This window comes from Mirounga leonina, unplaced genomic scaffold (assembly GCF_011800145.1).
Source record: "Mirounga leonina isolate KUSES-001 unplaced genomic scaffold, KU_Mleo_1.0 Mir_166, whole genome shotgun sequence".
Taxonomy (NCBI): domain Eukaryota; kingdom Metazoa; phylum Chordata; class Mammalia; order Carnivora; family Phocidae; genus Mirounga; species Mirounga leonina.
Window position 1 is genome coordinate 25,038,659 of NW_023270418.1, and position 23,002 is coordinate 25,061,660.

Here is a 23,002-nt window from a genome sequence, read left to right on the forward strand (position 1 = left end):
CTTTAATTTCAGAAGTAATAATGAAATATAATCTCTTTAATAAAGAAATTAAAACATTGAATAACACTACAATCTCCTTTGGCCATCACCTCCTTTATTTCTGAGAAGTAAATCTTTACTTCACACATTTTTCTATTAATTTATAAGCACAGAAGTTCTCACAGAAACTACATGGTATTCTGTGGCTGTGATCTTTTTTTTAACATGCATGTTATCGTATGTGATTATTTTTGTCCACTAAGTTTTCCATACTAAAGTATGTCTTAGCGATTTGTATCATGGTAGATGTCTCCCAGGGACTGAACATTTAAATTTGTCTACTTTTCCATAATGAGAACATACCACCCCTTATTTCCATTCTATTGTCAGGTTTTAGATCACTTCTATCTTCCAAATTTGAATGAGTATGTGAAGAATATCCTTTTGTATGCTTTCTGGGGTAGTTTTTCTGGGTCACTCATCAAAAATTTAATGGACAGCCTTTTAAATTTTATTTTTATAAAGTTGATGAGCGGGAATATAGTATCTCATTCTTGTTGAATCTACATTTCCCTGATTCTAATGAGGTTGAATATTTTGATATACACTTTTTGACAGTTGTGATTTCCTTTCTGTGTATTGCCTTGTCAAATATTTCTCTTTTTTAGAAAATTGGACTATTTATCTTTATGTGATTGATTCATAGGATTTATAAATATTTACTCCCATTTGCCACTTCTAAATATATTTGGTTTATATGAAATTGTGTCATATAGAAGGTTTTAAAATAGATTTTATTTTTTTGTGTGAATTTCCTTTTTGTGCTTTGCTTAAAAAATGTTCCTCCATAAGATCGAAACCCATTCTAATTATTTCTCAGATTTTTATTTTAACTTTTGTTACGTACATTTGTATCCTTCTCCCATTTGGATTAAGATTTTTTGCGCCTTTGAGGTATATTGTTTTCAGCAAGAGGTTCAAAGTCTTAACATCAGTTACTAAAATTCACATCAATTTGAATTCACTGGAGTTCATATCAATTTGAAATTTCAACTTAAATATGGAAAAAATTCCAGGATATATGTGTTTATTTATTGGCTGTCTTCAAATATAGCAATCTGGGGGCACCTGGGTGGCTCAGTCGGTTAAGTGGCTGCCTTCGGCTCAGGTCATAATCCCAGGGTCCTGCGATCGAGCCCCACGTTGGGCTCCCTGCTCAGTGGAGAGCCTGCTTCTCCTTCTCCCTCTGCCTGCCTCTCTGCCTACTTGTGCTCTCTCTCTCTCTGTCAAATAAATAAAATCTTTAAAAAAATATAGCAATCTGTCTTTACCTACAACTTTGTTTTTCAAGATTTATTTTTGAGAGGGAGAGTGCACACGTGAAGAGCAAGAGCAAGAGGGATTAGGGAGAGGGAGAGAGAATCTCAAGCTGCATCTGCTCTGAGCACAGAGCCCAACACTGGGCTTGATCTCACAACACTGAGATCATGCCCTAGCCAAAACCAAGAGTCAGATGCTTAACCTACTGAGCCACCCAGGCACCCCTACCTACAACTTTTTAATTGCCATAGCTTTATAATATACTTCAATTCTGGAAGATATGTCTATTCTCTTTGTTTTTCCTTTAAAAAAGTTAGCTTAACTACTCTGCATTTTAATTCTTTCAGAATTTTGGAATCAGCTTTTCATGAAAAAGTTTGTCAGAATTTTTGTTTTAATTATTAAATGTATTGATTAATTTGGGAAGAATTGCATCTGTCTTATATATTGATCCTCCCTAACCATAAACATGGTATAATCTTTTAACTTGTTACGATGTTTTCATATCTTTTTTTTTTTTAGGATTTTATTTATTTTTTCTATTTGTTATTTTTTATTGTTATGTTAATCACCATACATTACATCTTTAGTTCTTGATGTAGTATTCCATGATTCATTGTTTGTGCATAAAACCCAGTGCTCCATGCAGAACGTGCCCTCTTTAATACCCATCACCAGGCTAACCCATCCTCCCACCCCCCTCCCTCCCCTCTAGAACCCTCAGTTTGTTTTTCAGAGTCCATCGTCTCTCATGGTTCGTCTCCCCCTCCGATTCCCCCCTTCATTCTTCCTCTTCTGATATCTTCTTTTTTTTTTTCTTAACATATATTGCATTATTTGTTTCAGAGGTACAGATCTGTGATTCAACAGTCTTGCACAATTCACAGCGTTCACCATAGCACATACCCTCCCCAGTGTCTATGACCCAGCCACCCCATCCCTCCCACCCCCCACCACTCCAGCAGCCCTCAGTTTGTTTCCTGAGATTAAGAATTCCTCAAAGCAGTGAGATCATATGATACCTGTCTTTCTCTAATTGACTTATTTTGCTCAGCATAACACCCTCCAGTTCCATCCACGTCATTGCAAATGGCAAGATCTCATTCCTTTTGATGGCTGCATAATATTCCATTGTATATATATACCACTTCTTCTTTATCCATTCATCTGTTGATGGACATCTTGGCTCTTTCCACGGTTTGGCTATTGTGGACATTGCTGCTATAAACATCGGGGTGCATGTACCCCTTCGGATCCATACATTTGTATCTTTGGGGTAAATACCCAGTAGTGCAATTGCTGGATCATATGGTAGCTCAATTTTCAACTTTTTGAGGAACCTCCATACTGTTTTCCAGAGTGGCTGCACCAGCTTGCATTCCCACCAACAGTGTAGGAGGGTTCCCCTTTCTCCTCATCCCCGCCAACATCTGTCATTTCCTGAGTTGTTAATTTTAGCCATTCTGACTGGTGTGAGGTGGTATCTCATTGAGGTTTTGATTTGGATTTGCCTGATGCTGAGCGATGTTGAGCACTTTTTCATGTGTCTGTTGGCCATTTGGATGTCTTCTTTGGAAAAATGTCTGTTCATGTCTTCTGCCCATTTCTTGATTGGATTCTTTGTTCTTTGGGTGTTGAGTTTGGTAAGTTCTTTATAGATTTTGGGTACTAGCCCTTTATGTGATATGTCCTTTGCAAATATCTCCTCCCATTCTATCTGTTGTCTTTTGGTTTTGTTGACTGTTTCTTTTGCTGTGCAAAAGCTTTTTATCTGATGAAGTCCCAATAGTTCATTTTTGCCCTTGCTTCCCTTGCCTTTGGTGATGTTTCTAGGAAGAAGTTGTTGCGGCTGAGGTCGAAGAGGTTGCTGCCTGTGTTGTCCTTTAGGATTTTGATGGACTCCTGTCTCACATTGAGGTCTTTCAACCATTTGGAGTCTATTTTTGTGTGTGGTGTAAGGAAATGGTCCAGTTTCATTCTTCTGCATGTGGCTGTCCAAGTTTCCCAACACCATTTGTTGAAGGGACTGTCTTTGTTCCATTGGACATTCTTTCCTGCTTTGTCAAAGATGAGTTGACCATAGAGTTGAGGGTCCATTTCTGGGCTCTCTATTCTGTTCCATTGATCTATGTGTCTGTTTTTGTGCCAGTACCATGCTGTCTTGATGATGACAGCTTTGTAGTAGAGCTGGAAGTCCGGAATTGTGATGCCACCAGCTTTGCTTTTCTTTTTCAACATTCCTGTGGCTATTCGGGGTCTTTTCTGGTTCCATACAAATTTTAGGATGATTTGTTCCATTTCTTTGAAAAAAGTGGATGGTATTTTGATAGGGATTGCATTGACTGTGTAGATTGCTCTAGGTAACATTGACATCTTCACAATATTTGTTCTTCCAATCCATGAGCATGGAACATTTTTCCGTTTCTTTGTGTCTTCCTCAATTTCTTTCATGAGTATTTTATAGTTTTCTGAGTACAGATCCTTTGCCTCTTTGGTTAGATTTATTCCTGGGTATCTTATGGTTTTGGGTGCAATTGTAAATGGGATCAACTCCTTAATTTCTCTTTCTTCTGTCTTGTTGTTGGTGTATAGGAATGCCACTAACTTTTGTGCATTGATATTATATCCTGCCACTTTACTGAATTCCTGTATGAGTTCTAGCAGTTTTGGGGTGGAGTCTTTTGGGTTTTCCACATAAAGTATCATATCATCTGCAAAGAGTGAGAGTTTGACTTCTTCTTTGATGATTTGGATGCCTTTTATTTCTTTTTGTTGTCTGATTGCTGTGGCTAGGACTTCTAATACTATGTTGAATAGCAGTGGTGATAGTGGACATCCCCGTTGCATTCCTGACCTTAGGGGGAAAGCTCTCAGTTTTTCCCTATTGAGAATGATATTCGCTGTAGGTTTTTCATAGATGGCTTTTATGATATTGAGGTATGTATCCTCTATGCCTATACTCTGAAGAGTTTTGATCAAGAAAGGATGCTGTACTTTGTCAGATGCTTTTTCTGCATCTACTGAGAGCATCATATGATTCCTGTTCTTTCTTCTGTTAATGTATTGTATCTTGTTGATCGATTTGTGGATGTTGAACAAACCTTGCAGCCCAGGGATAAATCCCACTTGGTCGTGGTGAATAATCCTTTTAACATACTGTTGGATCCTATTGGCTAGTATTTTGGTGAGAATTTTTGCATCCATGTTCATCAGGGATATTGGTCTGTAATTTTCCTTTTTGAGGGGGTCTTTGTCTGGTTTTGGGATCAAGGTAATGGTGGCCTCATAAAACGAGTTTGGAAGTTTTCCTTCCATTTCTATTTTTTGGAACAGTTTCAGAAGAATAGGTATTAATTCTTCTTGAAATGTTTGGTAGAATTCCCTTGGGAAGCCATCTGGCCCTGGGCTTTTGTTTGTTGGGAGATTTTCGATGACTGCTTCAATTTCCTTAGTGGTTATAGGTCTGTTCAGGTTTTCTATTTCATCCTGGTTCAGTTTTGGTAGTTGATACATCTCTAGGATTGCATCCATTTCTTCCAGGTTATCTAATTTGCTGGCATAGAGTTGCTCATAATATGTTCTTATAATTGTTTATATTTCTTTGGTGTTGGTTGTGATCTCTCCTCTTTCATTCATGATTTTGTTGATTTGGGTCATTTCTCTTTTCTTTTTGATAAGTCTGGCCAGGGGTTTATCAATCTTGTTAATTCTTTCAAAGAACCAGCTCCTAGTTTTGTTGATCTGTTCTACTGTTCTTTTGGTTTCTATTTAATTGATTTCTGCTCTGATCTTTATTATTTCTCTTCTCCTGCTGGGTTTAGTTTTTATTTGCTGTTCTTTCTCCAGCTCCTTTCGGTGTAGGGTTAGGTTGTGTATTTGAGACCTTTCTTGTTTCTTGAGAATGGCTTGTATTGCTATATACTTTCCTCTTAGGACTGCCTTTGCTGCATCCCAAAGATTTTGAACAGTTGTGTTTTCATTGTCATTGGTTTCCATGAATTGTTTTAGTTCTTCTTTAATCTCCTGGTTGACCCATTCATTCTTTAGTAGGATGCTCTTTAGCTCCATGTATTTGAGTTCTTTCTGATTTTCTTCTTGTGATTGAGTTCTAGTTTCAAAGCATTGTGGTCTGAAAATAGGCAGGGAATGATCCCAATCTTTTGGTACCGGTTGAGACCTGAATTGTGACCTGGGATGTGATCTATTCTGGAGAATGTTCCATGGGCACTAGAGAAGAATGTGTATTCCATTGCTTTGGGATGGAATGTTCTGAATATGTCTGTGAAGTCCATTTGGTCCAGTGTTTCATTTAAAGTCTTTATTTCCTTGTTGATCTTTGGCTTAGATGATCCATCCATTTCAGTGAGGGGGATGTTAAAGTCCCCCACTATTATTGTATTGTTGTCAATGTGTTTCCTTGCTTTTGTTATTAGTTGCCTTATATAATTGGCTGCTCCCATGTGAGGGGCATAGATATTTACAATTTTTAGATCTTTTTGTTGGATAGACCCTTTAAGTAGGATATAGTGTCCTTCCTCATCTCTTATTACAGTCTTTGGTTTAAAATCTAATTTGTCTGATATAAGGATTGCCACCCCAGCTTTCTTTTGGTGTCCATTAGCATGGTAAATGGTTTTTCACCCCCTTACTTTCAATCTGGGGGTGTCTTTGGGTCTAAATGAGTCTCTGGCAGACAGCATATCAATAGGTCTTGTTTTTTAATCCAATTTGATAGCCTGTGTCTTTTGATTGGGGCATTTAGCCCATTTACATTCAGGGTAACTATTGAAAATAGGAATTTAGTGCCATTGTATTGCCTGTAAGGTGACTATTATTGTATATTGTCTGTGTTCCTTTCTGGTCTATGTTGCTTTTAGGGTCTCTCTTTGCTTCGGACCCCTTTCAAGATTTCCTGTAGGGCTGGTTTTGTGTTTGCAAATTCCTTTAGTTTTTGTTTGTCCTGAAAGCTTTTTATCTCTCCTTCTATTTTCAATGACAGCCTAGCTGGATAGAGTATTCTTGGCTGCATATTTTTCTCATTTAGTGCTCTGAATCTATCATGCCAGTCCTTTCTGGCCTGCCAGGTCTCTGTGGATAGGTCTGTTGCCAATCTAATGTTTCTACCGTTGAAGGTTACTGATCTCTTGTCCCAAGCTGCTTTCAGGATTCTCTCTTTGTCTCTGAGACTTGTAAGTTTTACTATTAGATGTTGCACTGTTGACCTATTTTTATTGATTTTGAGGGGTTCTCTGTGCCTCCTGGATTTTGATGCCTGTTTTCTTCCCCAAATTAGGGAAGTTCTCTGCTATAATTTGCTCCAACATACTCTGCCCCTCTCTCTCTTTTTTCTTCTTCTGGGATCCCAATTATTGTAATGTTGTTTCGTCCTATGGTATTGCTTATCTCTCAAATTCTGCCCTCGTGATCCAGTAGTTGTTTATCTCTCTTTTTCTCAGCTTCTTTATTTTCCATCATTTGGTCTTCTATATCACTGATTCTCTCTTTTACCTCATTTAACCTAGCAGTTAGCACCCCCATTTTTGATTGCACCTCATTAATAGCCTTTTTGATTTCGAGTTGCTTAGATTTTAGTTCTTTTATTTCTCCAGAAAGTGTTTCTCTAATAACTTCCCTGCTTTTTTCAAGCCCAGCTAGTATCTTTAAAGTGATGATTCTGAACTCTAGATCTGACATCGTACTAATTTTCGTATTGAGTAGTTCCCTGGCAGTCGGTACTACCTCTTGTTCTTTTTGTTGAGGTGATTTTTTCTGTCTTGTCATTTTGTCCACAGAAGAATAGATAAGTGAGAGAACAACATCCTAACAGGGTAACAATGTCCCCAGAAAATATACTCTAAACAAATCAGAAAAGATCTGAACCTGGGGGAAAAGAAAGGGGAAGAAAGAAAAAAGAAAAAGAAAAAAAAAGAAAAAGAAAATGAAAAAGATAAAAACAAACAAAAACAGAACAAAACAAAAAAACCCAGAATATGATCAAATATGATCAGGCTGGTGCATAGATCAGTGGCATACACTAGATTTTGGGTGTATTTTGGTCTGTTTGAAGAAAGTGCCTCCCAAAATTTTAAAGAAAGAAAAACTTATATATGTACAAAAATAAGGGGTGATATGATGAAGGGATGGAATAGGACTGTAAAGATGGAAATTATAAAAAATTTTATAAAAGGAATTGATAAGAAGTTGTTTGAAAAAAGAAAGAAGAGGATTTAAAAAAAGAAAAAAGAAAAAAAAAAAGGGAGAGGATGTGATCAGGCCGGGGAATAGAAAACACCATATACTAGAGATTTAGGGTATATTTTGATCTGTTAGAAGAAACTGTATCTCAAAATTTTAAAGAGAGAACAACTTATATATATATGCCAAAAATAAGGGTAACTACTATGAAGGGATAGAATATGACTCTAAAAATGAAAAATAAAAATGTTTTTTAAAAAAGGGATTGATAGGATGTTGGTTGAAAAAGGGAAAGAGAAAAATTCAAAAAAAAAAAAAACACAGTTAAAAAAATTATCTTTGAAAGACTAAAGAATCATGGTAAAAAAGCCATGGATTCTATGTGCAGTATTCCCCTAGCGCTGGAGTTCTGCCGTTCTCATTGATTGTTAAACTTGGTCTTGGCTGGCTGTTCTTGCTGATCTTCTGGGGGAGGGGCCTGTTGCTGTGGTTCCCAAATGTCTTTGCTGGAGGTGGAATTGCCCCACCCTTGCCCGGTCCGGGCTAAGTAATCTGCTAGGGTTTGCTCTTGGGAGCTTTTGTTCCTGCAAGCTCTCCGCACAGCTTTGGAGGCGGAGAGTGAAAATGGCAGCCTCCCAATCTCCGCCCCGGAGGAGCCAAGAACTCAGGGCCCCCACTCCTCAGTGAGCCCCCAGAGAAAAGCAGTCAATCACTCCTGTCTCCCCAGTTTCCGGCCGCACTCCGTGCTCACCTGGCATGTGACCGAGCTTTTCTATCTCTGGCACCCGACCCCATGTGGAGTCTCCAAACCTGGCTGATCCCTGTGGTGCACTCCCATGCTGCTCCTCCCGGAAGAGGAAGGGGAGTCTCCCCGGATCTGCCACTTGTTGGGTCCCTGCTGGAGGAGCAGTGGCCCGACTGTGCCACGGATCACGGTTTATGGCAACCCCGAGCTGAGAGCCCACGCGTCGGCTCCGTCTCTGCAGCTGGCTTCCCTGCTCCGTTACCTGGGAGCTCTGCCACACTCAGGCACCCCCGTCTTTCTGTGACCCTGACGGTCCTGAGACCACAGTGTCCCATGAAGGTTCTACCCACTGCTTAGCCACTAGAGCGACGTCCCTCAGCGGAGCAGACTTCTAAAAGTTCCGATTTTGTGCTCCATGGCTCTATCACTTGCTGGAAGTGGCTGACAGAGGCCCCCTCCCCCGCCTTCTATCCTCCCGAATATCGCCTCAGATTCACTTCTCCGCACGTCTTACCTTCCAGAAAGTGGTCGCTTTTCTGTTCAGAGAGTTGTTGCTATTCTTTTCTTTGATCTCCTGTTGAGTTTGTAGGTCTTCAGAATGGTTTGATCCCTATCCAGCTGAATTCCTGAGACCAGATGAAATCCACGTCTCCTACTCCTCCACCATCTTGCTCTGCCCCCTCCTAATACAATTCTATATTCAATGAGGGAATTCCATTTTTAAGGACAGAAGAGATAACTCACAGATAAAATAATCTTGAACCATTTATTTTAAACAAATCACACCATTGCCCAGAATCATTGCAACTGATTGTGCTTATGTGACAGTGTTATTTTCAGAGATTTTTGCAAGAAATTAGGCCACAGGTGGTTAATTTGAGGTTCATGGATAGAATTCAACCCCAAAGTCCAAAAACTACCTGAAATCCTATTAAAAATCTTGTTGTATGCCCCATGTGCATTTTTCTAAAATAGTCTCATAGGAACTCACATTATAAAAGTATAAGTAAAAGTAAAAGGCATTGTTAAGTTGCTGTTATAACCCCTCAAAATAGACTGTCATATTTTATCAGTGTGTAAAGTTTGGTAAGTTCTTTATAGATCTTGGATACAAGCCCTTTATCTGTAGTGTCATTTGCAAATATCTTCTCCCATTCTATTGGTTACCTTTTTATTTTGTTGACTGTTTCCTTTGTTGTGCAGAAGCTTTTTATCTTGATGAAGTCACAAAGTACATTTCACTTTTGTTTCCCTTGCCTTTGGAGAACTGTTCTGAAAGAAATTTGCTGTGGCCGATGTCAAAGAGGTTACTGCCTATGTTCTCCTCTAGGATTTTGATGGATTACTGTCTCACATTGAGGTCTTTCATCCATTTAGAGTTTATCTGTGTGTATGGTGTAAGAGAACGGTTGAGTGTCATTCTTATGTATATAGGTCCAATTTTCCCAGCACCATTTATTGAAAAGACTGTCTTTTTTCCATTGGATATTCTTTCCTGATTTGTCGAAGATTAGTTGACCATCGAGTTGAGGGTCCATATCTGTTCTCTCTATTCTGTTCCATTGATCTATGTGTCTGTTTTTGTGCCAGTACCATACTGTCTTTGTGATCACGGCTTTGTAATATAGCTTGAAATCAGGCAACGTGATGCCCCCAGCTTTGTTTTCTTTTTCAACATTTCCTTGGTGATTTGGGGTCTTTTTTGGTTCCATACAAATTTTAGATTTGTGTGTTTCAGCAGCTCGAAAAATGCCATTGGTCAATTATCATATGGTTTCACTTATTTGTGCAACATAAGGAATAGCATGGAAGACATTAGGAGAAGGAAAGGAAAAATGAAGGGAGGGGGAAATCAGAGGGGGAGATGAACCATTAGAGACTAAGGACTCTGGGAAAAAAATGGTTTTAGAGGGGAGGGGGGTGGGGGGATGGTTTAGTGTGGTGATGGGTATTAAGGAGCTCACGTATTTCAAGGAGCACAATGAAACAATGAATCATGGAACACTACATCAAAAACTAATGATGTAATGTATGGTGATTAACATAGGATAAAATAAAATAAAATAAAATAAAAAAATAAAATAAAATAAGGGAGGAATGGAGTGGCTGGGTGATAGACATTGTGGAGGGTATGTGCTATGGTGAGTACTGTGAATAGTGTAAGACTGATGAATCACAGACCTGTACCTCTGAAACAAATAACACATTATATGTTAAAAAAAAAAAAGATAGTAGGAAGGGAAAAATGATTGGGGGGAATCGGAGGGGGAGATGAACCATGAAAGACTATGGACTCTAAATGAATGACTTTTAAAGATTTTATTTATTTATTTATTTATTTGAGAGAGAGAGAATGAGAGAGAGAGAGAGAGAGAGATCATGAGCGGGGGGAAGGGTCAGATGGAGGAGCAGACTCCCTGATGAGCAGGGAGTCCAATGTGGGAGTCGAACCCGCTACTCCAGGATCATGACCTGAGCTGAAGGCAGTCACTTAACCAACAGAGCCACCCAGGGGCCCCTCAATAAATGACTTTTAAAATCAATCAATAATTTTAAAAGTTGAGTGTTTCCAGTTAACTTTCTCCTTTACATGATCAAATCCACAGAAACAATGGGACATGAAAACATCACAGAATTTATCCTCCTGGGACTTTTCAGTGATGAGGATGAAAAGGTTGCCTGCTTTGTGGTGTTCTCATTTTGCTACATTGCGATTCTTTCAGGAAACCTGTTCATTCTTCTCACCATCAGGGGCAGCCGCCTCCGTGAACAGCCCATGTACTTTTTCCTGAGCTACCTGTCTTTCATGGATGTCTGCTTCACTTCCACAGTGGCCCCCAAACTGATCACAGACCTACTGACTCAGCGGAAGACCATCTCCTACAATAGCTGCATAGCCCAGATGTTTTATGCCCACTTTTTTGGTGCCACCGAGATCTTCATCTTGGTGGCCATGGCCTATGACCGTTATGCAGCTATCTGCAGACCCCTTCACTACATGGTCATCATGAGAAGACAGGTGTGCTATGTCCTTGTGATGGCCTCAATTCTCGGAGCATTTATCCATTCAATCCTGCAGGTACTGATTATTATTGAACTTCCCTTCTGTGGCCCCAATCAGATAGACCACTATTTCTGTGATGTTTTCCCTTTGATGAAGCTAGCCTGCATGGACATTAGCCTGTTGGTTATTGTGATCATTAGCACCACCGGAGTGCTGTCCATTTTGACCTTTGCTGCCTTGGTAATTTCTTACGTCATCATCCTGTCCACCCTGAGGACTCGCTCAGCCCAGGGCTGGCACAAAGCCCTCTCCACCTGTGGCTCACACATCACTGTCGTGTTCATGTTCTTCTTGCCCCTAATCTTCACATATGTCCCCATGGCTGATTCCGTCAGTAACGACAAAGTTTTTGCCCTATTTTACACCATGATTGCCCCAATGTTCAACCCTCTCATCTACACGCTGAGAAACACAGACATGAAGAATGTCATGAGGAAAATGTGGTGCCGGGACACAAGGTTTGAAGGGAAATGAAGTCTCTGGAGCTCAAACCCTTGGTTGGATCTTGTTCTATCCACAGAATCCTAATGTCAACAAATACAGCAAGTACAGAGAGGTGGTGCGCTGTCATCAAAGTTGCAAAACTTGGGGGGGGCGGAGCAAGATGGCAGAGGAGTAGGAGATCTGGATTTCGTCTCCTCTCAGGAATTCAGCTGGATAGGGATCAAACCATTCTGAACACCTACAAACTCAACAGGAGATCGAAGAAAAGAAGAGCAACAACTCTCTCATCAGAAAAGCGACCACTTTCTGGAAGGAAGGACATGCGGAGAAGTGAATCCGAGGTGATATTCAGGAGGATAGACGGCGGGGGAGGGGCCTCTGTCGGCCGCTTCTGGCAAGTGATAGAACCGCGAAGCACAAAATCGGAACTTTTAGAAGTCTGCTCCGCTGAGGGACGTCACTCTGGTGGCTAAGCGCGGGGTGGAACCCTCCGGGACAGTGTGGTCTCAGGACCCTCGGGGTCACAGAAAGACCGGGGGTGCCTGAGTGCGGCAGAGCTCCCAGGTAACGGAGCAGGGAAGCCGGCTGCAGAGGCGGAGCCCAGGCGCGGGCTCTCAGCTCGGGGCTGCCATAAACCGTGATCCGCGGCACCGTCGGGCCCCTGCTCCTCCAGCAGGGACCCAACAAGTGGCAGATCCGGGGAGACTCACCTTCCTCCCCCGGGAGGAGCCACGCGGGAGTGCACCACAGGGATCTGCTGGGTTTGGAGACTCCAGACCGGGTCGGGTGCCAGAGATAGAAACGCGCGGTCACAGGCCGGGCGAGCACGGGGTGCAGCCGGAGACCGGGGAGACGGGAGTGACTGGCGGCTTTTCTCTGGGGCTCACTGAGGAGCGGGGCCCGAGTTCTCAGCTCCTCCGGGGCGGAGATTGGGAGGCCGCCATTTTCACTCTCCGCCTCCAAAGCTGTACGGAAAGCTCGCAGGGAACAAAAGCCCCGGAGAGCAAACCCGAGCAGATGACTTAGCCGGGAGGGGGCAAGGGCGGGGCAATTCCGCCTCCAGCAGAGACATTTGAAAACCACGGCAACAGGCCCCTCCCCAGAAGATCAGCGAGAACAGCCGGCCAAGACCAAGTTTACCGATCAATGAGAACGGCAGAACTCCGGCGCTGGGGGACTACTGCACATAGAATTCAAGGCTTTTTTACCATGATTCCTTAGTCTTTTAAAGTTAATTTTTTTTTAACTGTCTTTTTGTCTTTTTATTTCTTTTTGAATTTTTCTTTTTCCCTTTTTCAACCTACATCTTATCAATCCCTTTTTTAAAAAAAAACATTTTTATTTTTCATTTTTAGAGTCATATTCTATTCCTTCATAGTAGTTACCCATATTTTTGGCTTATATATATAAGTTGTTCTCTCTTTAAAATTTTGAGATAGTTTCTTCTAACAGATCAAAATATACCCTAAATCTCTAGTATATGGTGTTTTCTATTCCCTGGCCTGATCACATCCTCTCCCTTTTTTTCTTTCTTTTTTCTTTTTTTAAATCCTCTTCTTTCTTTTTTCAAACAACTTCTTATCAATTCCTTTCATAAAATTTTTTATAATTTCCATCTTTACAGTCCTATTCCATCCCTTCATCATATCACCCCTTATTTTTGTACATATATAAGTTTTTCTTTCTTTAAAATTTTGGGAGGCACTTTCTTCTAAAAGACCAAAATACACCCCAAATCTAGTGTGTGGCACTGATCTATATACCAGCCTGATCATATTTGATCACATTCTGGTTTTTTTTTTTTTTGTTGTTGTTGTTTTGTTTTGTTTGTTTTTGTTTTTATCTTTATCTTTTTCTTTTTTTTCTTTTTCTTTTTTCTCTCTTTCCCTTTCTTTTCCCACTGCTTCAGGTCTTTTCTGATTTGTTTAGAGTATATTTTCTGGGGACGTTGTTACTCTGCTAGCATTTTGGTCTCTCATTAATATATTCTCCTCTGCACAAAATGACAAGGCGGAAAAATCACCTCAACAAAAAGAACAAGAGGTAGTACTGACTGCCAGGGACCTACTCAATACGGACATTAGTACAATGTCAGATCTAGAGTTCAGAATCATCACTTTAAAGATACTAGCTGGGCTTGAAAAAATATGGAAGTTATTAGAGAAACCCTTTCTGGAGAAGTAAAAGAGCTAAAATCCAACCAAGTAGAAATCAAAAAGGCTATTAATGAGGTGCAATAAAAAATGGGGGCGCTAACTGCTAGAATAAATGAGGCAGAAGAGAGAATCAGTAATATAGAAGATGAAATGATGGAAAATAAAGAAGCTGAGAAAAAGAGAGATAAACAACTACTGGATCACGAAGGCAGAATTCGAGAGATAAGCGATACCATAAGACGAAACAACATTAGAATAATTGGGATCCCAGAAGAAGAAAGAGAGAGAGGGGCAGAAGGTATAATGGAGCAAATTATAGCAGAGAACTTCCCTAATTTGGGGAAGAAAACAGGCATCAAAATCCAGGAAGCACAGAGAACCCCTCTCAAAATCAATAAAAATAGGTCAACACCCCGACATCTAATAGTAAAACTTACGAGTCTCATAGACAAAGAGAAAATTCTGAAAGCAGCTCGGGACAAGAGATCTGTAACCTACAAGGGTAGAAACATTAGATTGGCAACAGACCTATCCACAGAGACCTGGCAGGCCAGAAAGGACTGGCAGGATATATTCAGAGCACTAAATGAGAAAAATATGCAGCCAAGAATACTCTATCCAGCTAGGCTGTCATTGAAAATTGAAGGAGAGATAAAAAGCTTTCAGGACAAACAAAAACTAAAGGAATTTGCAAACACAAAACCAGCCCTACAGGAAATCTTGAAAGGGGTCCTCTAAGCAAAGAGAGAGCCTAAAAGCAACATAGACCAGAAAGGAACACAGACAATATACGGTAACAGTCACCTTACAGGCAATACAGTGGCACTAAATTCCTATCTTTCAATAGTTACCCTGAATGTAAATGGGCTCAATGCCCCAATCAAAAGACACAGGCTATCAGACTGGATTAAAAAACAAGACCCATCGATATGCTGTCTGCAAGAGACTCATTTTAGACCCAAAGACACCCCCAGATTGAAAGTGAGGGGTTGGAAAACCATTTACCATGCTAATGGACACCAAAAGAAAGCTGGGGTGGCAATCCTTATATCAGACAAATTAGATTTTCAACCAAAGACTGTAATAAGAGATGAGGAAGGACATTATATCCTACTTAAAGGATCTATCCAACAAGAAGATCTAACAATTGTAAATATCTATGCCCCTCACGTGGGAGCAGCCAATTATATAAGGCAATTAATAACAAAAGCAAAGAAACACATCGACAACAATACAATAATAGTGGTCATACTTCTGTCTCTGGGAGGAGCAAAAACATTTTTAAACATGTTTTCTTGCACTGCTCAGTTTAATATGTAAAAATAGTTTTCAAGTTCCTCCATATGTTATCCCCTCTTTCATTTAAACATATCTAGGAGAAAAACATTTGTCACATATTAAGAAACCACATAGCTTAGGGTGCCTGGGTGGCTCAGTTAGTTAAGGGATTAAGCATCTGACTTTGGCTCAGGTCCTGATCTCAGGGTCCTGGTATTGAGCCTGTGACCTACTCCCTGCTCAGTGGGAGTCTGCTTGTCCCTCTTTCTCTCTCCTTCACCCTTTCCATGCTCTTGCTCTCTCTTTCTCTTTCTCTCTCACAAATAAAAAAAATAAAATCATAAAAGAAAAAAAATAAGTAACCACATAGCAGAATAGATGTACGTCTAAATGCATGGGGTGCATTTTGTTAATCCTCACTGCTCTTATTGCAAACAGTATATTTTGACATTTTTTCCCACCATTCACGCTATGCAAAACTGTCTCAGTTCTACTCAGGCACACCCTTATTCTAGTGAGAAACAAGGAAGGTTAGACTGAGAAGCAAATGTAACCAGGTGAAAACTGGGGCATAGGCCAAGAACAACTTTGGTGCATTGAGGTGTTTCCTTAGTTTATACAAGAATACTTAAGCTTTGTGAATTGGAATGGGCCTCTGATATCATCCAGGGTCATCCACTAGCATGACATGAGGACCTGAGTCCCAGAGGATGGGGTCACCAAATATGAGAGGCAAGTACTTGTTATTTTCTGGTGCTCCATTCTCTTCACATAGTCCCCACGAAGAGACTGAATTATATTTACTTGAAGTGTTATTGTCCTTTGTGCAACAGGAATCTGTTTTTGTTTCTGTTTTGGAATATAGTCAATCGATACACAATGTTGCATTAGTTTCAGGTGTACAGCCGAGTGATTCCACATATCTCTGTGTTTTGCTGTGCTCACCACAAGTGTAGCTACCATCTGTCCCCATGCACTGTTATTATAATACTGTAGACTATATTCACTACGCTATGCCTTTTATTCTCATGACATATTCATTCCATAACTGAGGCCTGTATCTTTCACTTCCCTTCACCCATTTTGCCAACCCCCCCACCCCACCGTCCCTCTGGTAACCATCGGTTTGTTCTCTATATTTATGGGTCTGCAGGAATCTGGGTTTTAAGGTGAGGAGTAGTAATTAGCCATAGTTGATGATGCTTTCAGCAATAGTTTTCCTCTTCCCAAAAGACCCTGACATGTGTACTGCCTGCAAATTAGGGAACTTAGAAGGAAAGGAAAATAATGAAGTATATTGAAAAGGAGGTAAGAAAGACAATAGCACATTAAGTCAGGATTTTGTTTTGATGTTGATCTGGTAGCAGTTATGTCCTGGTGGGATTCTCCAATTCAGAAAGGTGAAGGTGAACAGCAATGTCTATAGCTGCATGGGCTGGTGCCTAATTCTGGTGTTTATTTTTAACAAGCCTGTTATTGATGTATATATAGGCCACATTCTCTGGTCATGAATTAAATTTGCTTAATGTAACAAATTTGCTGTTTGTTTTTTCCCCTAAGGAGACAGGCCTGTCAGAAGTCCGTTTGAACTTGGCTCTTAGCTTTTGTTAACATTCTTCTTATAATTTATCAACAAAGGAGGGGTGGAGAGTAACCTACCCCAAAATAATAAATATGTCTTTCTTTTCCTGTGGTTATCCATGGATGAAATAGTGAAGAGGGAGGTTGGCTGCATGCTTAGGTATTTAGAATTTGTCCTTTATGCTCTGAAAAACAAACTGAGGGTTCTAGAGGGGAGGGGGGTGGGAGGACGGGTTAGCCTGGTGATGGGTATTGAGGAGGGCACATTCTGCATGGAGCACTGGGTGTTATGCACAAACAATGAATCATGGAACACTACATCTAAAACTAATGATGTATAAAAAAAAATAAAACTAATGATGTAATGTATGGGGATTAGCATAAGAATTAAAAAAAAAAAGAGCACATAGAATTTGTCCTTTATGTATATAACCAAGCTTAGGTGCTGTCCCTCATGCCCGTTCTCTCTTGCTCGGGCTTTTATACTGCTCCTTTCAAGGTACCTTACACTAAACATATTGGACGTTTTATTAACTCAAGAGTATGCCTCAATCCCCACGTCTATAGTTTGACCATGCTGTTCCTGGATCAGTCAGCTCAACAATGTTGTGTAACAAGCCACTGTAGTATTTGTAGCTTATACAATAAGCATTTCATTTTTGCTCATGTGTCTTTGCAAAAGGTGGGGTTCAGCTGATCTAGGGTATACTTCAGGCAGCTCTCTTTTTCCTCAGGCATAAAACAGAAATGTTATCTCAGTCTTTCCTGAGATGGAAAGTTTATCTTCTGGACAGGTGATGTTTGGCATTACCATTGACTATTATGAAAGTTCAGCATTGTCTGTCTCTCTTCATACTGTGGTACACTTTGCTGGTGGATTTTTTAATACTAAAATGTAAAATAAAGACTATTTTGAAAATTTGAATAAAGTGATGAAGTTGCATTACACCTCAAAACAAAAATGGTTTCTATGAAAGATTTGGATATATTGAAACACTGACAAAATGAGGCATTCCCACTGAGTTATTATAAACATGGTGAAATTCTAGAGACTGATATGTGAGAAATGTTTTTCTCCTGGATATGTTTAAATGAAAGAGGGGATAACATATGGAGGAACTTGAAAACTATTTTTACATATTAAACTGAGCAGTGCAAGAAAACATGTTTAAAATGTTTTTGCTCCTCCCAGGGACAGAAGTATGACCACTGATTGGAAGACAGAGGGAGACACATTTTTTTATTGTTTTCCACTGTGAAATAAACTAATTTATCCATCTGGAAAGTGAGAAGGGTTGTCATTAATTTTCATCAATGAAGGCTCTAGTCAAATTCCTATCTTGTAACATCTTGCAACAGCAACGTTGAAAACTACAAAAACTATAAAACTACAGTGGTTGGCAGCCAGTGCTGAGATCATATGTCTATGAAATAAAATGGTATAAACCAGACTCACCCCTACTGAAACTGGGGAGAGTCTAGGTTCTAATGAAAGAAATGATCTCTTTCCAGGAACCAAGAGTAGACTCTCTGAGCTCCTCTGATTGGGACTGGCACTGAGGACCTTTTGTGAACAGGAATAAATGTAAAAAGTCATTGGTAGAAACTTGAATACTATTTCACATGTCCTGCTTCTTGGTCTTTGAGGATAATAAATCTGTCAGCTTTTACCTTCTTAGGGACGTCAGAACTTCAGAACTAACATCTCTTGGTAGTCAAGATTTAAGTGCAAAGACATACAGGAAAGAGTATTGTGGAGGAAACTTACAAATAGATAATAATATTTATTTATTCCTGTTCATTCTTCTGGAGTGTAGATTGGGCTCTACCACACCACGGCTGTTTCGTGGGGCAGTGGTTGTTTCACAAAAACAAAAGCCTTAAGGCCTCTCAAGCCAACCTTTAGGGATTATACAAGATCACTTTTAGCACCTTCTGTTCATGTTGTTAAAGGTTCCAAGTAAGATGTGTCACAAGTTTAGCTCAGATAAAATCATGGAGAGATAGACCCCACTTTTTTTTTTTTACTGAGATAATTAGCATATAACATTATTAGTGGTTTCAGGTGTACAACCTCATGATTTGAATTTGCATATATTTCAAATTGATCACCCAATAAATCTAGTTAGCATCCACCACCACACATAGTTATAACTTCTCCTTGTGATGAAAACTTTCACGAGCTACTATTTGTAATTTTCAAATAAGTTTTATAGTGTTATTAATATGGACATTAGGTTGTATTTTAATCATAATAGAGATCCAAAGTCACTGTTATGCACTAATTTTTAATACATATAGTTATTTCATGGCCTTTTATTCTGTACAAATAATCAAATAATCTCAAAATTTAACATTTATCTGTTTTTAACAGCTTTATTGAGATATAATCCACATACTAAACAATTCACTTATTTAAAGTATATGATGTAATGGTTTTTAGTATAGAAAACTGTGAAACAATCAAGACTGTCTAATTTTAAACATTTTGCCACCTTAAAAAGAAATTCCTTACCCACTCGCAGTTACTTATTCCTCTCCATCATCATCACTAGACATCCTAGGCAAATATTAATCTACTTTCTTTTTTTCTTTTTTGAGAGAGAGAGTGAGAGTGTGCAAGTGAGCCAGGGGAGGAGGGGTGGAATGGGGGTGTGTGGGATGGAGGTTGGGGAGGGGCAGACAGGGAGAGGTAATCCCAAGCAGACTCTATGCTGAGCACAGAGCCTGACATGGGGCTCAATCCCATGACCCTGAAATAATGACCATATCAGAAATCAAGAGTTGTATTCTTAACCAACTGACCCATTCAGGCACCCCATAATCTACTTCCTTTCACTGTAGAATATCTTTTCTAGACATTTCATACAAAAGGAATTATGCAGTATGTTATCTTTTCTAAATTGTTGCTTTCATTTAGCATAATGTTCTTACATAATTTTCATCCATGTTGTGGCAAGTATCAGTATTTCTTTCCTTTATGTTGATGAATAAAATTCCATTTTATGAATATATAAGTTACCCATTCATCAGTTGATTGACATGTAGATGTTCCCCCATTTTAGCTATTATGAATAATGATGCTATGAACATTGGTGTAAAAAGTGTCTGTGATAATATATACTTAAATTCCCTTGGGTAGAGCCTAAGATTAGAATTGCTAGGTCATTGATATTATATGATTAACCTTTTGAGGAGCTGCCACATTGTTTTTCAAAGTCATTTTACCAGGGAAGCCTGGGTGACTCAGTAGGTTGAGCATCTGCCTTCAGCTCAGGTCCTGATCCCAGGGTCCTGGGAATCAGTCCTGCATCAAGCTACTTGCTAGGTGGGGAGCCTGCTTCTCCCTCTACCTGCCCCTTCACCTACATGTGCTCTCTCTCTTTGACAAATAAATAAATAAAATCTAAAAAAAAAATCATTGCACTATGCTACATTACCATGAGCAACTTATGAGAACTCCTATTTCTCCACCTCCTCACTAAAACTTGTTATTGCCTGTCTTTTTTGATTCTAGACATTCTAGTGGGTGGTAACTACATAGAGAAGACAGATTTGTTAATTAGTTATATTGTGGTGAAATTTTCACGTTATATGTATGTCAAAAAATCAATTTATACAATTGCAATATATATATAATTTTTGTACGTCAACATGTCAATTTTGGGACACTAGAGCCCTCACTAGCTTCATAATATCCCCCAAAGCAAAAAGTTGTGAGAACACGGAAAACATGATATTTTAATGAATTTAGTTGAAAATAGTCTTTGACAGGAGGAAACTATTGGTATGAAATGGTTTTCCAGGTAAATAATGGGGAACAGCATTGAAAATGAAATGGAATCTTGTCATAGTTACTAAGGATGTGGTACACTTGAATACACTGAAATAATTGATTTTTTTTTAAAGTTTCTGTTTAAATTCCCATTAGTTAACATACAGTGTAATAGGAGTTCCAGGTGTATGGTTTAGTGATTCAACACTTACATACCACAGCCAGTGCTCATCACAAGTGTACTCTTATATCGCCATCCCCTAATTAACCTGTCCTCCTACCCACCTCCCCTGGTAACCATTAGTTTGTTCTCTATATTTAAGAGTCTGTTTGTTGGTTTGCCCCCTCTCTCATTTTGTCTCTATACTCATTTGTTTTGTTTCTTAAATTCCACATGAGTGAAATCATATGGTAGTTTTCTTTCTCTGACTTACTAATTTTGGTTAGAATAATACTCTCTAGCTCCATCCTTGTTATTGAAAATAACAAGATCTCGTTCCTTTTGAGGGCTGAGTAATAGTCCATTTTATTATTTATTTATTTATTTTTTTAAGATTTTATTTATTTGACGGAGAGAGACACAGCGAGAGAGGGAACACAAGCAGAGGGAGTGGGGGAGGGAGAAGCAGGCCTCCCGCCGAGCAGGGAGCCCGATGCGGGGCCCGATCCCAGGACCCCGGGACCATGACCTGAGCCGAAGGCAGACGCTTAACAACTGAGCCACCCAGGCGCCCCATTAGTCCATTTTAGATGGATAGATAGATGATAGATAGATAGATATATCCCCCACATCTTTATCCATTCATCATTCGATGGGCACTTGGGCTATTTCCACAGTTTGGCTATTGTAGGTAATGCTGATATAAACATTAGGGGGGCATGTATTCCTTTGAATAAGTATTTTTGTACTCTCTGAAATCAGTGAATTTCAAAATTACATGATATAACCCCTGGCATACACATATTGAAGGCATGGCTGCAAATCTGTGCTCACTATCAGCATCAAAATTCTACTGGCAATTCTAACTTGTGAATAGGTACTCCCCTTTTATTAGGAAAGTACAAACGGAGAAAGAAAGTGGCTTCCTGCTGTAAAAGTATGTTCTCTCCAACTCCATTACTAGACACAAGTATCCTGAGTATTTCTGAATGCCTCTGATAGTTTCTCTTATTCCATTGATACAACCCAACTGTAAATGAAATAGTATACATTTTTTCCTTCAAACTAGGTCCTAACCTTCTGTACTTCAATCTCAGAAAATATGTTGAATCTGCATTGTATTTATTTATTTAAAATTTTATTTATTTTTTGTCAGAGAGAGAGAGCACAAGCAGGGGAAGTGGCAGGCAGAGCAGGCAGAGGGAGAAATAGGCCCCCAGCTGAGCAAGGAGCCTGATGCAGGATTCGATCCCAGAATCCTGGGATCATGAGTGGAGCCGAAGTCTGACGCTTAACCGGACTGAGCCACCCAGGCATCCTTACGGTGCATTTAAATTCTTATTCAGTCTTGACACAATACATATTTTACTTCTTTCCCTCTTACAGTTGTAGAAGTCTCTTGCTGTAGCCCCTATATCCCAATCACACAAATTAGTTGAATATCATGAGTACTTTGTAATACTACATTTAAAAAATCCCATATGTGCTATGGTGAGCGCTGTGAATTGTGTAATACTGATGAATCATAGACCTGTACCTCTGAAACAAATAATACATTATATGTGAAAAAAAAAAAAAGATAGGAAGGGAAGAATGAAGGGGAGAAATCGGAGGGGGAGATGAACCATGAGAGACGATGGACTCTGACAAGCAAACTGAGGGTTTTAGAGGGGAGGGGTGTGGGGGAATGGGTTAGCCCAGTGATGGGTATTAAGGAGGGCATGTATTGCATGGAGCACTGGGTGTTATACGCAAACAATGAATCATGGAACACTACATCAAAAACTAATGATGTAATGTATGGTGACTAACATAACAAAATAAAATTAATTAAAACAATAAATTAATTAATTAAAAAAAAAGATGTGCCTTATGGCCCAGAAAAAAAAATCCCATACATAATGCCACAGTTATATTAATAGTCAAAGGGAACATAACAATTATTTAAGAAAAAAATTACATATTTTATATATGCAACCTTTTGGCCTTTAGTTCACTAGTATGGAACGTTTTTCAAGATTAATGATAAAATGAAAAGAATTTCTTGACACACAAATTTAGTTCCTTTGCTCTGAATGTGTTCAAGAGGAAACAGGATACCTTATTTAAAATGTGCTATAGAGAATTACAAGTCATAGAGAACAGGCTAATCTTTATTTATGGGTGCTCACTTTTTGAACAGTTGTGATTGTATAAATACCTTTCTCCTTATCAAACCGGAGTGTAGACGGAGATGTAAGTAGTATTTCATAATCAGCAATGTCAGAATTGAGCTCTCAGGAAAAGTAAGAACCAGGCTGGCATT

General features: G+C 39.4%; 1 protein-coding gene across 1 annotated transcript; it reads left to right on the forward strand.

The window, feature by feature from the left end:
- Nucleotides 1-10,850: 10,850 nt before the first annotated feature.
- On the forward strand, nucleotides 10,851-11,917 carry LOC118015574 (olfactory receptor 4P4-like). The gene has a single exon (XM_035012317.1). It carries the CDS (start codon nucleotides 10,851-10,853, stop codon nucleotides 11,775-11,777), a length of 927 nt encoding a protein of 308 aa, XP_034868208.1. The 3' UTR covers nucleotides 11,778-11,917.
- The last annotated feature ends 11,085 nt before the right edge of the window (nucleotides 11,918-23,002 follow it).